Source organism: Oncorhynchus kisutch, linkage group LG11, assembly GCF_002021735.2.
Source record: "Oncorhynchus kisutch isolate 150728-3 linkage group LG11, Okis_V2, whole genome shotgun sequence".
In the NCBI taxonomy this organism is placed as follows: Eukaryota; Metazoa; Chordata; class Actinopteri; order Salmoniformes; family Salmonidae; genus Oncorhynchus; species Oncorhynchus kisutch.
Genome location: NC_034184.2, coordinates 48,574,972 through 48,588,948, shown reverse-complemented (window position 1 = coordinate 48,588,948; position 13,977 = coordinate 48,574,972). Strand labels below are relative to the sequence as shown.

Here is a 13,977-nt window from a genome sequence, read left to right as displayed (position 1 = left end):
AACAGCGCAAACTGGCTCTAACCAGAATAGAGGGGTGGGAGGCCCCGGTGCACAACTGAGCAAGACGACAAGTACATTATAGTGTCTAGTTCGAGAAACAGACGACTCACAAGTCCTCAACTGGCAGCTTCATTAAATAGTACCCGCAAAACACCAGTCTCAACGTCAACAGTGAAGGCGACTCTGGGATGCTGGCCTTCTAGGCAGAGTTGCAAAGAAAAAGCCACATCTCAGACTGGCCAATAAAAAGAAAATATTAAGATGGGCATAAGAACACAGACAATGGACAGAGTAACTCTGCCTAGAAGGCCAGCATCCCGGAGTCACCTCTTCACTGTTAACGTTGCACCATGAATTGTCACTGTCGATAATTCTAATGTTATAACTAATAATAGTAGCTGTATCCACTGGCAAATTGGAAGAGAGAGTGAGGTGATTGCCATCTAAGAGCCAACATATTTTTCTTGCTGCAGTGCTGCCTGGCAGCAGTAATAGTCTCTGATTAATTGAGAGATTCAAGGAACTATCATTGTTAACATAGTAGATGCAAAGCATTGAATATTTACATTTATGCACTTTGAAATTAATTTTGTAACTTTGTCCCAGAAGCATTTAACTGCAGGGCACTCCCACACCATATGACGGAATGTGCCTACATGATTTATTGGACACAGTAAACATTTGGGAGTTGGGGACAATTTCATCATAAAACGTTTCCTTTGTGTTATACAGTTTGAACAAACTTAATGTATAAATTGATAGTTTGGATTACGGGATAACAAGGTCATATTTTTCCATATTTTGTTCCAATTAAAGGGTTATTCAGATTCACTTAGAACTGTGGACCATACTTTTTTAATGGCTAGCTCAGAATATAAGCTTTCCATACGTTGTTTAGATATTACAGAGATCAGTCCTGTTGGGAGCCCAGATAATTTATTTATAAATCCCATCATTGGATGGTTTGGTAGTTGGGCTTCCAAAGGGACTCCATAGGCCAACATTGCTGACCTAAGTTGTAAATATAGAAAAAACTAACTGGTAATGTGTATGCCTTTCAAATCTTGGAATGTTCTCAAACCATTACTTCCATGATATTGGCAAGGGTACGGATTCCACATTTGGACCATTGGGGGAATGCAAAAAGACACCCTCCAGATTGCAAGACATTATTGTGAAATATTGGAGTGTGGGTATGCCATTTCAATTCCCAGAGATTGTGTGAGCAATAATAGGACCAAAGTGTAGTTTTTTAAGGGACATATCAGTGAAGACCACCACTTCCAGGGCTATAGGAAACACCATATTTATCTCTATGGGAAATGGTGCCGGAGGGGATGGCTGCCATTTTATGGGCTCTTAACCATGCTTTTTTTTTTACATTCTTTAACTTATTTTGTACATAATGTTGCTGCTACCGTCTCTTATTACCGAAAAGAGCTTCTGGATATCAGAACAGCGATTACTCACCTTGAACTGGACGAAGAATTGTTCTTTAACGAGCTGGATGAGAGGCCCTCATCCCCGTCATTAGGCAGGAGAAAGAGATGGGGGTATCGCGGAAGGAGATTGGCGTGCTTTGCGAGGATCCCGCAACGAGAGGCTAATCTGCCTTTGCCATCGGTGCTACTGGCCAACGCACAATCACTGGATAATAAAGTGGACAAACTACAAGAACGTATATCCTAACAATGGGACATTAAAAATGGAAATATCTTATGTTTCACCGAGTCATGGCAGAACGACGACATGAATAACGTACAGCTAGCGGGTTATACACTGTATCGGCAGGATAGAACAGCAGCCTCTGGTAAGGCAAGGGGTGGAGGTCTATGTATATTTGTAAACAACAGCTGGTGCACGAAATCTAAGGAAGTCTCGAGGTTTTGCTCACCTGAGATAGAGTATTTCATGATAAGCTGTAGATGAAACTATCTTCCAAGAGAGTTTTCATCTAAATTCTTCGTAGCTGTCTATTTACCACCACAAACTGATGCTGGCACTAAGACCGCACTCAATGAGCTGTATACGGCCAAAAGTAAACAGAAAAACGCTCATCTAGAGGCTGCGCTCTTAGTGGCCGGGGACTTTAATGCAGGGAAACTTTAATCCCTTTTACCTCATTTCTACCATTATGTTAAATGTGAAAATAGTGGGAAATTAACTCTAGACCACCTTTACTCCATAAACAGAGACACGTACAAAGCTCTCCCTTGCCCTCCATTTGGCAAATCTGACAATAATTCTTTCCTCCTGATTCCTGCTTACAAGCAAAAATTTAATCAGGAAGCACCAGTGACTCGGTCAATAAAAAAGTGGTCAGATGAAGCAGATGCTAAGCTACAGGACCGATTTGCAAGCACAGACTGGAATTGGTTCTGGGATTCCTCCGATGGCACTGAAGAGTACATCACATCAGTCACTGGCTTCATCAATAAGTGCATCGATGACGTTGTTCCTACAGTGACTGTACGTACATACCCCAACCAGAAGACATGGATTACAGGCAACATTTGCACTGAGCTAAAGGGTAGAGCTGCCACTTTCAAGGTGCGGGACTCTAACCCGGAAGCTTATAAGAAATCCTGCTATGCCCTCCGATGAATCATCATACTGGCAAAGCATCAATACAGGACTAAGTTCGAATAGTACGACACCGGCTCCGACGCTTGGCAGATGTGGCAGGGCTTGCAAACTATTACAGACTACAAAGGGAAGCACAGCTGAGAGCAACCCAGTGACACGAGCCTACCAGACAAGCTATATTACTTCTATGCTCGCTTCGAGGCAAGTTAACACTGAAATATGCATGAGAGCAGCTGTTCCGGATGATTGTGTGATCACGCTCTCCACAGTCGATGTGAGTAAGACCTTTAAACAGGTCAACATTCACAAGGCTGCAGGGCCAAACGGATTACCAGGACGTTCCCCCGAGAATGCGCTGACCAACTGGCAAGTGCCTTCACTGACATTTTCAACCTCTCCCTGTCTGAGTCTGTAATACCAACATGTTTCAAGCAGACCCCCATAGTCCCTGTGCCCAACAACACTTAGGTAACCTGCCTAAATGACTACCGGCCCGTAGCACTCACGTCTGTAGCCATGAAGTGCTTTGAAAGGCTGGTCACGACTCACCTCAACACCATTATCCAATAAACTCTAGACCGACTCCAATTTGCATCCTGCCCCAACAGATCCACAGATGATGCAATCTTTATTGCACTCAACACTGCCCTTTCTCATCTGGACAAAAGGAACACCTACGTGAGAATGCTGTTAATTGATTACAGCTCAGCGTTCAACTTGATCTCTGCAATGGTAAGGGTAGGCAACAACACATCTGTCACGATGATCCTCAACCCCCCACCCCCCCCCGCCCCCCAACTGCCACGTGTGCTTAGTCCCCTACTGTACTCCCTGTTCACCCATGACTGCATGGCCAAGCACGACTCCAGCACCATCATTAAGTTTGGAGACAACACAATGGTGGTAGGCCTGATCACCGACAATGATGAGACAGCCTATAGGGAGGAGGTTAGACACCTGGCAATGTGGTGCCAGGACAACAACCTCTCCCCCACTGTGATCAAGACAAAGGAGATTATCGTGGACTACAGGAAAAGGTGGACCGAGCACGCCCCCATTCTTATCGACGGGGTTGTAGTGGAGCAGGTCAAGAGCGTCAAGTTCCTTGGTGTCAACATCATCAACAAACTTTTTTAAACTTCTTTTTTAGTTAAATAGGCATCCACTTTAGAAGAGAGCAATGCGAGTGATTCATTTACCCGTTTTAATTGCAAATCGAGGGCAGAGATAATGTCCTTACGAACAATCTATCGGATAGTAGCGGCCAGCTCTTTCTGTTGTCTGGTGAAAGCCGCCATGTTCCCACAGGTGAATTGTGGATGGACAGATTATGCTATCTGATGGAGTGAAACCTGCAATTTTTTTTTATTATTAAACAATGAACGTCCTACACCTTCATATGGGGTTAACAATTTACATTTTTATAAAACAATAGTTTTGCAACAGAAAGACACGATAAGGCATATCAATGCATGTCACCTGAACTGGAAACCTGCTTCACTTGTGGTCACATTTATGGTTTCCCTCAATGCTAGTTTTCTTACAATTACAATATGTATGCATTTACTTTCCAGGACCTGCACCCTTTCACAACATTCTCTTTACTTCTGTGTTTATCTCCGTATTTGTGTGTTTCCACTCCCACCTCAGTGTCTCTGCTTTGTGTTTGCAGGCCCATCAATACAGAGATAGTGCCACTCTACATTCTCCAGCCTTACCCTAGCCCACCTTCCAGCCCTATCTCTAGTTGCAGTGATGGGAGCATGTAGGAGTGTTTGGAGGTTGGGGGGCAGCTCCGGGGTGGTGTTGGCCTGGATCGGGGCTCTGTTGCTGGGGTCCAGCTTGGCCCTGCCTCTCCCTGGCGCCTGTCCTAAGGGAGTCTCTCCCTTGAACCTGATCCAAACACAGTACCAGTCAATCCCAGGAGCAGACGCAGGCTTCATGTCCGGGGTCGTCCAGTCCTTCCTCCACACCGTCCAGCCCAACCCCTTCCCCAAAGGTCAGTCTCGGTGCATCCATGTGGTCAAAAGTAGTGTACTATATAAAGGGAATAGGGTGCCATAGTAAAAAAAAAAAAGTTGCATAATCGGACAACGCTGCTTTTCTACAGCAGTGTTTCGATCATATTGAGCTCATTCTGACCTAGCCAGGTGTGTGTAGCCACTATGTAAATCCCATATAAATACCTAGGCTTTCACCCATTTGCAGAGGGATTTCTGCAGAGAGCATCTTTAAGTAGTGAGTGGACAATATTCCACTGTAGTCCAGAATCTTTGTCACCTTTGTTATCGATCCTAAATGACTATTACTTCAGAGCTGGCTCAGTTTATTTGTGACTGCTTCCTTGTTAGAGCTAGTAGTGATTCTGATGGACAAACAACAGTGAAGGCCCCTTAGGTACACACACACACACACACACACACACACACACACACACACACACACACACACACACACACACGGTGTGTTAATTAGCCATTGACCTTTGCTCAGTTGAATCTCATCCTAGATCAGAGAGCTCTCGATTTTCTGAGCAGATTGCAATGCACAGATTGGATAGTGATAGTCTCTTTTGATCATGGCTTCTATCCATGGCTTCTAACCCTTGTTTGCTCATGTTTTGGTTTAATGTTTGGATAATGACACTAGTATTTGTGTTATGACAAGAAAGGGGTGGTTTATAGAAGATAGCCCTATTTGGTAAAAGGCCAAGTCCATATTATGGCAAGAACAGCTCAAATAAGCAAAGAGAAATGACAGTCCATCATTATTTTAAGACATGAAGGTCAGTCAATCCGGAACATTTCAAGAACTTTGAAAGTTTCTTCAAGTGCAGTCGCAAAAACCACCAAGCGCTATGATGAAACTGGCCTCATGAGGACCGCCACAGGAAAGGAAGAACCAGAGTTACCTCTGCGGCAGAGGATATATTCATTAAAGTTATCAGCCTCAGAATTGCAGCCCAAATAAATGCTTCATAGAGTTCAAGTAACAGACACATCTCAACATCAACTGTTCAGAGGACACTGCATGAATCAGGCTTCATAGTTGAACTGCTGCGAAGAAACCACTACTAAAGGACGCCAATAAAAAGTGGGCCAAGAAACACAAGCAATGGACATTAGACTGGTAGAAATCTGTCCTTTGGTCTGATGAGTCCAAATTTGAGAGTTTTGATTCCAACCGCCATGTCTTTGTGAGATGCAGAGTAGGTGAACGGATGATCTCCGCATGTGTAGTTCCCACCGTGAAGCATGGAGGAGGAGGTGTGATGGTGTGGGGGTGCTTTGCTGGTGACACTGTTTGTGATTTATTTAGAATTCAAAGCACACTTAACCAGCATGGTAACCACAACATTCTGCAGCGATACGCCATCCCATCTGGTTTGTGCTTAGTGGGACGATAATTTGTTTTTCAACAGGACAATGACCCAACACACCTCCAGGCTGTGCAAGGGCTATTTGACCAAGAAAGAGAGTGATGGAGTGCTGCTTCAGATGACCTGGCCTCCACAATCAGCCGACCTCAACCCAATTTTGATGGTTTGGGATGAGTTGGAACGCAGAGTGAAGGAAAAGCAGCCAACAAGTGCTCAGCATAGGTGGGAACTCCTTCAAGACTGTTGGAAAAGCATTCCAGGTGAAGCTGGTTGAGAGAATGCCAAGAGTGTGCAAAGCTGTCATCAAGGCAAAGGGTGGCTACTTTTAAGAATCTAAAATCTAAAATATATTTTGGTTTGTTTAACACTTTTTTTGGTTACTACATGATTCCATATGTGTTATTTCATAGTTTTGTGATGTCTTCACTATTATTCTACAATGTAGAAAAATAGTAAAACTAAAGAGGCGTGTCCAAACTTTTGACTGGTACTGTATATCTGGGTCCAGGATAAAGTGACTAATGGGGCAATTGAAATCGGTGTGGGTGCAACATTTTGGGGGTTATTGCATTGGAATTATATTGAATCCTGCTTATATCACGTTATACTACAATAAACCTAAAGTTCAAATGCCCAGACTCCAAGATAATGGAGTGCTTTTGAAGTGACAGTCAGGTTGTCACGAAATCTCCGCAGCGCTATATCAGAACAATGGACAGTGCCTTGTGCCGTACACACTAAAGTAAGGCTGTTTTGGTAAAGAAGACAGGCTACAAGATAGATAGGCTGTTTGTAATGAAAGTAGTAGCCTCATGCATGCAAACAAAAATAATGAATAGCAGTTTGACTTACCGACACTTAGAATACCGACACAACTGCGAATGTGAACGAACGAATGAATGCGAACTGAACAAAACAGCCGTACCAAGTAGTAGTAGGCCTAGTAAAACAAAATGTCAGATCGATAAAGGCATGACACAATCTATATTTAGGCTAGTTACATTAACAGTAAACAAATGCAGTAAACAAAATGCGAATGGAGATCCAAATAACCAAAACATCCTACAACCTATTACAGTGGAATGCAGCCATGCACAGTTGTCTTCCCAAATAAATAGGGCTATAATGGCCCTATTGGAATATAATGCCGGAATATAATGCCGCTCGCTCATGAGTTCAGTAACACGTTGTGATACGGCAAAACACACTTCTGTAAATCAAATTCGACACACGTAAACAATTAAGCAATGGCCAGACTACCATAAACAGGTTTCCAATATATACAGTTCCATGTACCACGAAAACCAATTGGCTACCAAGAAAACCCCAATAGAATGTCTAGTTATTTGATTAAACATACAATCTGTATAGCTATACCCTGGGGCATCATTTGGGATATTGCGTTGGAATTATATTGAACATATATTATACTTATATCACGCTACAATGAACATTAAAGTTAAAATGCTTTTGACCAACAGGTTGGCGCAAAATCTCCGCTGCGCTCTATCAGCACCATGGACAGTACCCTACACACCAAAGAACGATTTGTATTAAAACTAACCAGCTAGATTTGGTCTTACCTTTTCAGAACAGTTGCTGCCTCCTTGATGCTCTGTGGATCTTCCTGAGTAATCGGTCATTCCATTCTCCCCGAAATCTTCTTGAAAGATCCCCCTCAAATACCAGTTGGCGTAGTTTAGCTTTTCTCTGGTGTATCATGCTTCCTCTGTGCTGATGGAACACATTTGTCAAAATGGAAAATGAGTTCTCGCATGTAGCTTCATCAGTGACAATCTCACTCATGAGCCCTATGATTTCATTTTGAAAATCGCGTGATGTTTATGTGACATTGTGTGGTATGGTGCTAAACACCATGACAAGTTAATTGTCTATTCAGAGAGTATATTCCATCATGGACAGAAAATGTATACTGCCCCCCTCTCCTCTTGACTCTATCGCGTCCAATACCCCCTCAGTGGTCGCTGGTTTGAAACAAGACACTCAATAATGTCCACAGTCGCCGAAACACATACATGTGATTTCTTAACACGTGTTGACATCACAGTACTCACAATGCAGTGCATTTCAAAAGCTCTTTGTTTGATGCGTGCCCAGCGAATCCTTTGGTACTATCAATAGCATGCTTCCAGTTAGAATACCCGACCTGGGTGAAGGCCTTGTTTGCGTTAGCATTGGACACAGAACTTTCGACGTGGGAAACCAAATGTTGCATCTGCAATAACCGATTATTCCAGACACTCTCCTCATGTGAACCAGTTGCTATTAAATGAACGTTTTAAAATAGAAAACCTTAGGCTATGGTAGGATTATAGGCTAACCTGGGCTTGCTCCTCTGTTCCAAGGAACAGTCGGCGGTGGAGCCATTATCCTGGCGGCATTTGTGGAAGAGAGGGAAGTCTCTGCACTCGGAGTTAGCTAGAGCTCGCTAACATCATCGCTGCTGGGCTTGGCAGCGGCCTCGGTGGTTCGATACTGCTGCTCATCGCTCTCCATTGGCTTTATTTGGGTACTTTGGCGCAGCCAATTTATGATATCCATCGTGGCACTGGCAGATTAGCTGGTTCGAGCTAGCTAAATAGGCGAAGGCTAAGAACACTAACGCTTTTTACAGCTGGATAAGAAGCGAAATAAATTCTGTAGTGGTGTGGTGTGTGAGACATAGTTGACTGAAGCTGCTTCAATGGTAAACTTGACCCCGCCCTTATAAATCAAATCTTACAGGCGGAGCCGTATCACTTTATTCCCTTAGCCTACCACAGATGAAGCGTTTTTTTTATTTAGAGTTTTTATTGAAACCCAAAGGGATCATATATAACCTGCCCCAGTGGCTTTCCATAGACCCCCTACACACCGCAGCGCACTCTGTCCATTGTGCTGATACTGTCCATTGTGCTGACACAGTGCAGGGAGATACAGATTTTTCACCAACCTGTCAGTCAATCATTTGGAATTTTTCTTTTATATAGGGACATAAAACAAAAACTGAGTGGGCTAAGCTCCCTAGTGGAGCCGGGTACACCCTCCTCCCTCTCTCTGTCATTCTCTCTCTGTCACCCTCCCTTTCTCTCTATGGCTGAATGCCTGGGTATCAGGATTCAGAAGTGGATTACTATTCTGTTCACTAAGTAACGTACATGACAGTGTACCAGTTGGGGCTTTAACACGTCTTATGGCACGCCAGCTAGGTATCTGCTTTCAGGAGATGAATAAAGAAATGGAGAGTGACTATGAGAATGTGGAGTTTCCTCTTTCCCACCTAGACGATAGAGCTCCTCTGAAGTTTCTCTTCACAATGCCAGCTGGTGTTGTGTGAATAATAACCGGCTATAAGTGCAGGGTTAGACAAGACAGTGGAGTAGGAACAGTGTGGTAGTCTCAGTTCTCACATCCCTGGTATGGTTACTAATGGTTTCCTGATCCTGAACCTAGGTTACATCTAAAGAACATACAGTAGGTTTGATTTCTGCAAGTAAATGAAATAATGATAGAGAGTAATTGTATTGTGAAGGTGTGAGATCTCACTGTTCTCAGAGAGAATGAGGGAGAGAGGGTGATGAAGAAACTGAGGGCGAGAGAAAGTGATAGGGAATGAGAGAGATACCTAGTCAGTTGTACAACTGAATGCATTCAACTGAAATGTGTCTCCGCATTTAACCCAACCCCTCTGAATCAGTGAGGTGCGGGGGACTACCTTCATCGACATCCTCGTCTTCGGCGTGCTGCCTTGCTCAGGGGCAGAACGGCAGATTTTTACCTTGTCAGCTCTGGGATTCGATCCAACAACCTTTCGGTTACTGGCCCAATGCTGACCCAATGCTCTAACTACTAGGCTACCTGCGAGAGAAAGAGAGATCGAGAGGGTTGATGTAAAATGTGACTCCTGATCTCCATACAGCCTTTGACAGTGTGAGGTCAGATCCTCTCACATGAACAAGCCAGATGATGTTTATATGTTGAATATATTTTTGTGGTGATATCTAATCATTATTGGTTGAATGTTGGCTGATGTTTAAAAAAATATATTAATTGAACCTTTTATTTGATCAGGGAGTCATACTGGGACCAAGGTCTATTTTACAGATGAGCCCTGAATTACATAAATGAAAGAAAAAATACAGAATGCAAGCAGAAAGAAAAACATGGTCATAAAAAACAAACACATCCAGATCCTCCTCCATTCTTCTCTCTTAGATCTGCTGGTTAAATTAGTGGAGAAAAGTGGCAATATATACAATGACAAGAACACCATCAAAGAGGTAAGAAAAGATGGATGCGTGCATGTGTGTGTGTGTGTGTGTGTGTCAACTTGGTCGCTAAATCCAGAGAAACTACGGACCGTGTAAAAAAAACTGTTAGTCTCTAAATCCGTCTTGAAGGACCACTTAAAAACGGTTGGCTGGTATGCCCTCACCCGTCTGAGCGGTCGGCTGTGAATGCCCTCACCCGCTATATACTTATATCTGATTAGTTTGGTTCTGCCCTCTAAATCAAATCAAATCAAATTTCATGTGTCACATACACATGGTTAGCAGATGTGAATGCGAGTGTAGCGAAATGCTTGTGCTTCTAGTTCCGACAATGCAGTAATAACCAACGAGTAATCTAACATAACAATTTCACAACAACTACCTTATACACGCAAGTGTAAAGGGATGAAGAATATGTACATAAAGATATATGAATGAGTGATGGTACAGAACGGCATAGGCAAGATGCAGTAGATTGTATCGAGTACAGTATATACATATGAGATGAGTAATGTAGGGTGTGTAAACATTATATTAAGTGGCATTGTTTAAAGTGGCTAGTGATACATTTTTTACATCAATTTCTCCAATATTAAAGTGGCTGGAGTTGAGTCAGTATGTTGGTAGCAGCCCCTCAATGTTAGTGGTGGCTGTTTAACAGTCTGATAGCCTTGAGATAGAAGCTGTTTAGCAGTCTCTCGGTTCCTGCTTTGATGCACCTGTACTGACCTCGCCTTCTGGATGATAGCAGGGTGAACAAGGCAGTGGCTCGGGTGGTTGTTGTCCTTGATGATCTTTGTGGCCTTCCTGTGACATCGGGTGGTGTAGGTGTCCTGGAGGGCAGGTATTTTGCCCCCGGTGATGCGTTGTGCAGACCTCACTACCCTCTGGAGAGCCTTATGGTTGTGGGCAGAGCAGTTGCCGTACCAGGCCGACAGGATGCTCTCGATTGTGCATCTGTAAAGTTTGTGAGTGCTTTTGGTGACAAGCCAAATTTCTTCAGCCTCCTGAGGTTGAAGAGGCGCTGCTGTGCCTTCTTCACCACGCTGTCTGTGTGGGTGGACCAATTCAGTTTGTCCGTGATGTGTACGCCGAGGAACTTAAAACTTAGTACCCTCTCCGCTACTGTCCCGTTGATGTGGATAGGGGGGTGCTCCCTCTGCTGTTTCCTGAAGTCCACAAACATCTCCTTTGTTTTGTTGACGTTGAGTGTGAGGTTCTTTTCCTGACACCACACTCCGAGGGCCCTCACCTCCTCCCTGTAGGCCGTCTCGTCATTGTTGGTAATCAAGCCTACCACTGTAGTGTCGTCTGCAAACTTGATGATTGAGTTGGAGGCGTGCATGGCCACGCAGTCGTGGGTGAACAGGGAGTACAGGAGAGGGCTCAGGATGCACCCTTGTGGGGTCCCAGTGTTGAGGATCGGCGGGGTGGAGATTGTTACCTGCCCTCACCACCTGGGGACGGCCCGTCAGGAAGTCCAGTACCCAGTTGCACAGGGCGGGGTCGAGACCCAGGGTCTCGAGCTTGATGACGAGTTTGGAGGGTACTATGGTGTTAAATGCTGAGCTGTAGTCGATGAACAGCATTCTCACATAGGTATTCCTCTTGTCCAGATGGGTTAGGGCAGTGTGGTTACGATTGCGTCGTCTGTGGACCTATTGGGGCGGTAAGCAAATTGGAGTGGGTCTAGGGTGTCAGGTAGGGTGGAGGTGATATGGTCTCTCAAAGCACTTCATGATGACGGAAGTGAGTGCTACGGGGCAGTAGTCGTTTAGCTCCGTTACCATAGCTTTCTTGAGAACAGGAACAATGTTGGCCCTCTTGAAGCATGTGGGAACAGCAGACTGGGATAAGGATTGATTGAATATGTCCGTAAACACACCAGTCAGCTGGTCTGCACATGCTCTGAGGACGCGGCTGGGGATGCCGTCTGGGCCTGCAGCCTTGCTAGGGTTAACACGTTTAAATGTTTTACTCACGTCGGCTGCAGTGAAGGAGAGTACGCAGGTTTTGGTAGCGGTCTGTGTCAGTGGCACTGTATTGTCTCAAAGGGGGATATATGCGGCTTTGATTATAATCTAAGAGAATTTTCTTGGTAGATAATGCGGTCTACATTTGATTGTGAGGAATTCTAAGTCAGGTGAGCAGAAGGACTTGAGTTCCTGTATGTTGTTATGATCACACCACGTCTCGTTAATCATAAGGCATACCCCCCGCCCCTCTTTTTACCAGAAAGATGCTTGTTTCTGTCGGCGCGATGCGTGAAGAAACCAGCTGGCTGTACCGACTCCGATAGCGTGTCTCGAGTGAGCCATGTTTCCGTGAAGCAAAGAACGTTAGTCTCTTATGTCTCTCTGGAATGCTACCCTTGCTCGGATTTCATCAGCCTTGTTGTCAAGAGACTGGAGATTGGCGAGTAGTATGCTTGGGAGCGGTGCGCGATGTGCCCGTCTCCGGAGCCTGACCAGAATACCGCTTCGTCTGCCCCTTTTACGGCGTCGTTGTTTTGGTTCGCCGTCTGGGATCCGATCCATTGTCCTGGGTGGTGGGAAAAACACAGGATCCGCTTCGGGAAAGTCGTATTCCTGGTCGTAATGATGGTGAGTTGACGTTGCTCTTATATCCAGTAGTTCCTCCCGACTGTATGTAATAAAACCTAAGATTACCTGGGGCACCAATGTATAGCGCTGTCCAGTTAGAACATGATGTTGAGGTCCATCACTGTACTCTTGATAGTCACCACCACACACACACAGACACAGCTGTTTCCATTTGAGGATGTTTCCATGATTTTAGTAACCCGAAGGACTTGGAATGTTATTGTTGTGGTTCTATAAGACAAAGATATGTAAACAGTATTAGGTCATGTTTATAACTATGTAATATACACACATGTACATGAATAAATGGCAAATGGCATTACCCTTACAAGTCTATAAAGGGCTATAAACACAGCATCAATATACATTTAAACATTCACCTCTTGGAGAGAGAGAGAGAAACAAATCACTTGGATTTACAGAGTCCAGATTTATGCCACTCTCTCTCTCTTCAGCCTTGTATGAGAATCTGCCAGGCTGACACCTGATCTGGCCTGGCACCACAGGGTTGTAAATTACTCTGTGCATGAGGAAACTCCAAGAACTGTCTGGAATGACTCGAGAAGCTTGCCCATGGCAGCTCAATAAAACACCTTAATAAAGGCCACTATGGAAAATGTTGTGTTAGCATGTGCATGCAAAAGACTATGCTTACCAATACAACAATTAAACCACTTCTGCAAAAGTACTTGTGCGAACAATGCAATAATAACACGTATGGCAGTACAGAATAATACTACATTTGATAAACAATACGTAAAGCAGCATTGGCAACTCTAACATTAAATAATACTAACAGCCATACAGTAGATCGCAGTGTCCAGATGCGCATTTCCAAGTGCTCTGATTGGTTGGGAATCGCAGGGCTACAATGGGTGAGGGATATCTTAGGTAGCCTGAGCAGCCAAACTAACGGGACTTAAGAGAAACTGATTAGACCTTGAGGGGAAGTTAGGTAGAGAAGAGAGGAGCAGGACAATTTTTTTTTTTACAGTGTGTGTGTGTGTCAAGTTAAGCTCTGTGTACTAGCCACAGACACTCCCCCCTAAGTTACCCTTTAGGCAGTAACCTGGGAGAGCTTTATGTAAGGCACCCTACTAATTGTGTGTATGTGTGTGTATCTCTGTGTGTTAACCTG

The 13,977-nt window shown here is 44.2% G+C and overlaps 1 protein-coding gene across 3 annotated transcripts in view; it reads left to right on the top strand.

Annotated features, from left to right (window-relative positions):
- LOC109899570 (prominin-1-A-like) overlaps positions 1-13,977 on the top strand; it is a 40,886-nt gene that overhangs the window by 4,231 nt on the left and 22,678 nt on the right. For all 3 annotated transcript variants that reach the window (XM_031835895.1, XM_031835894.1, XM_020494918.2), the window contains 2 exons: positions 4,259-4,585; positions 10,181-10,245. In XM_031835895.1, coding sequence (XP_031691755.1) covers positions 4,342-4,585; positions 10,181-10,245 — 309 coding nt within the window. In that variant the 5' untranslated portion in view covers positions 4,259-4,341. The remainder of the gene's footprint in view (positions 1-4,258; positions 4,586-10,180; positions 10,246-13,977) is intronic.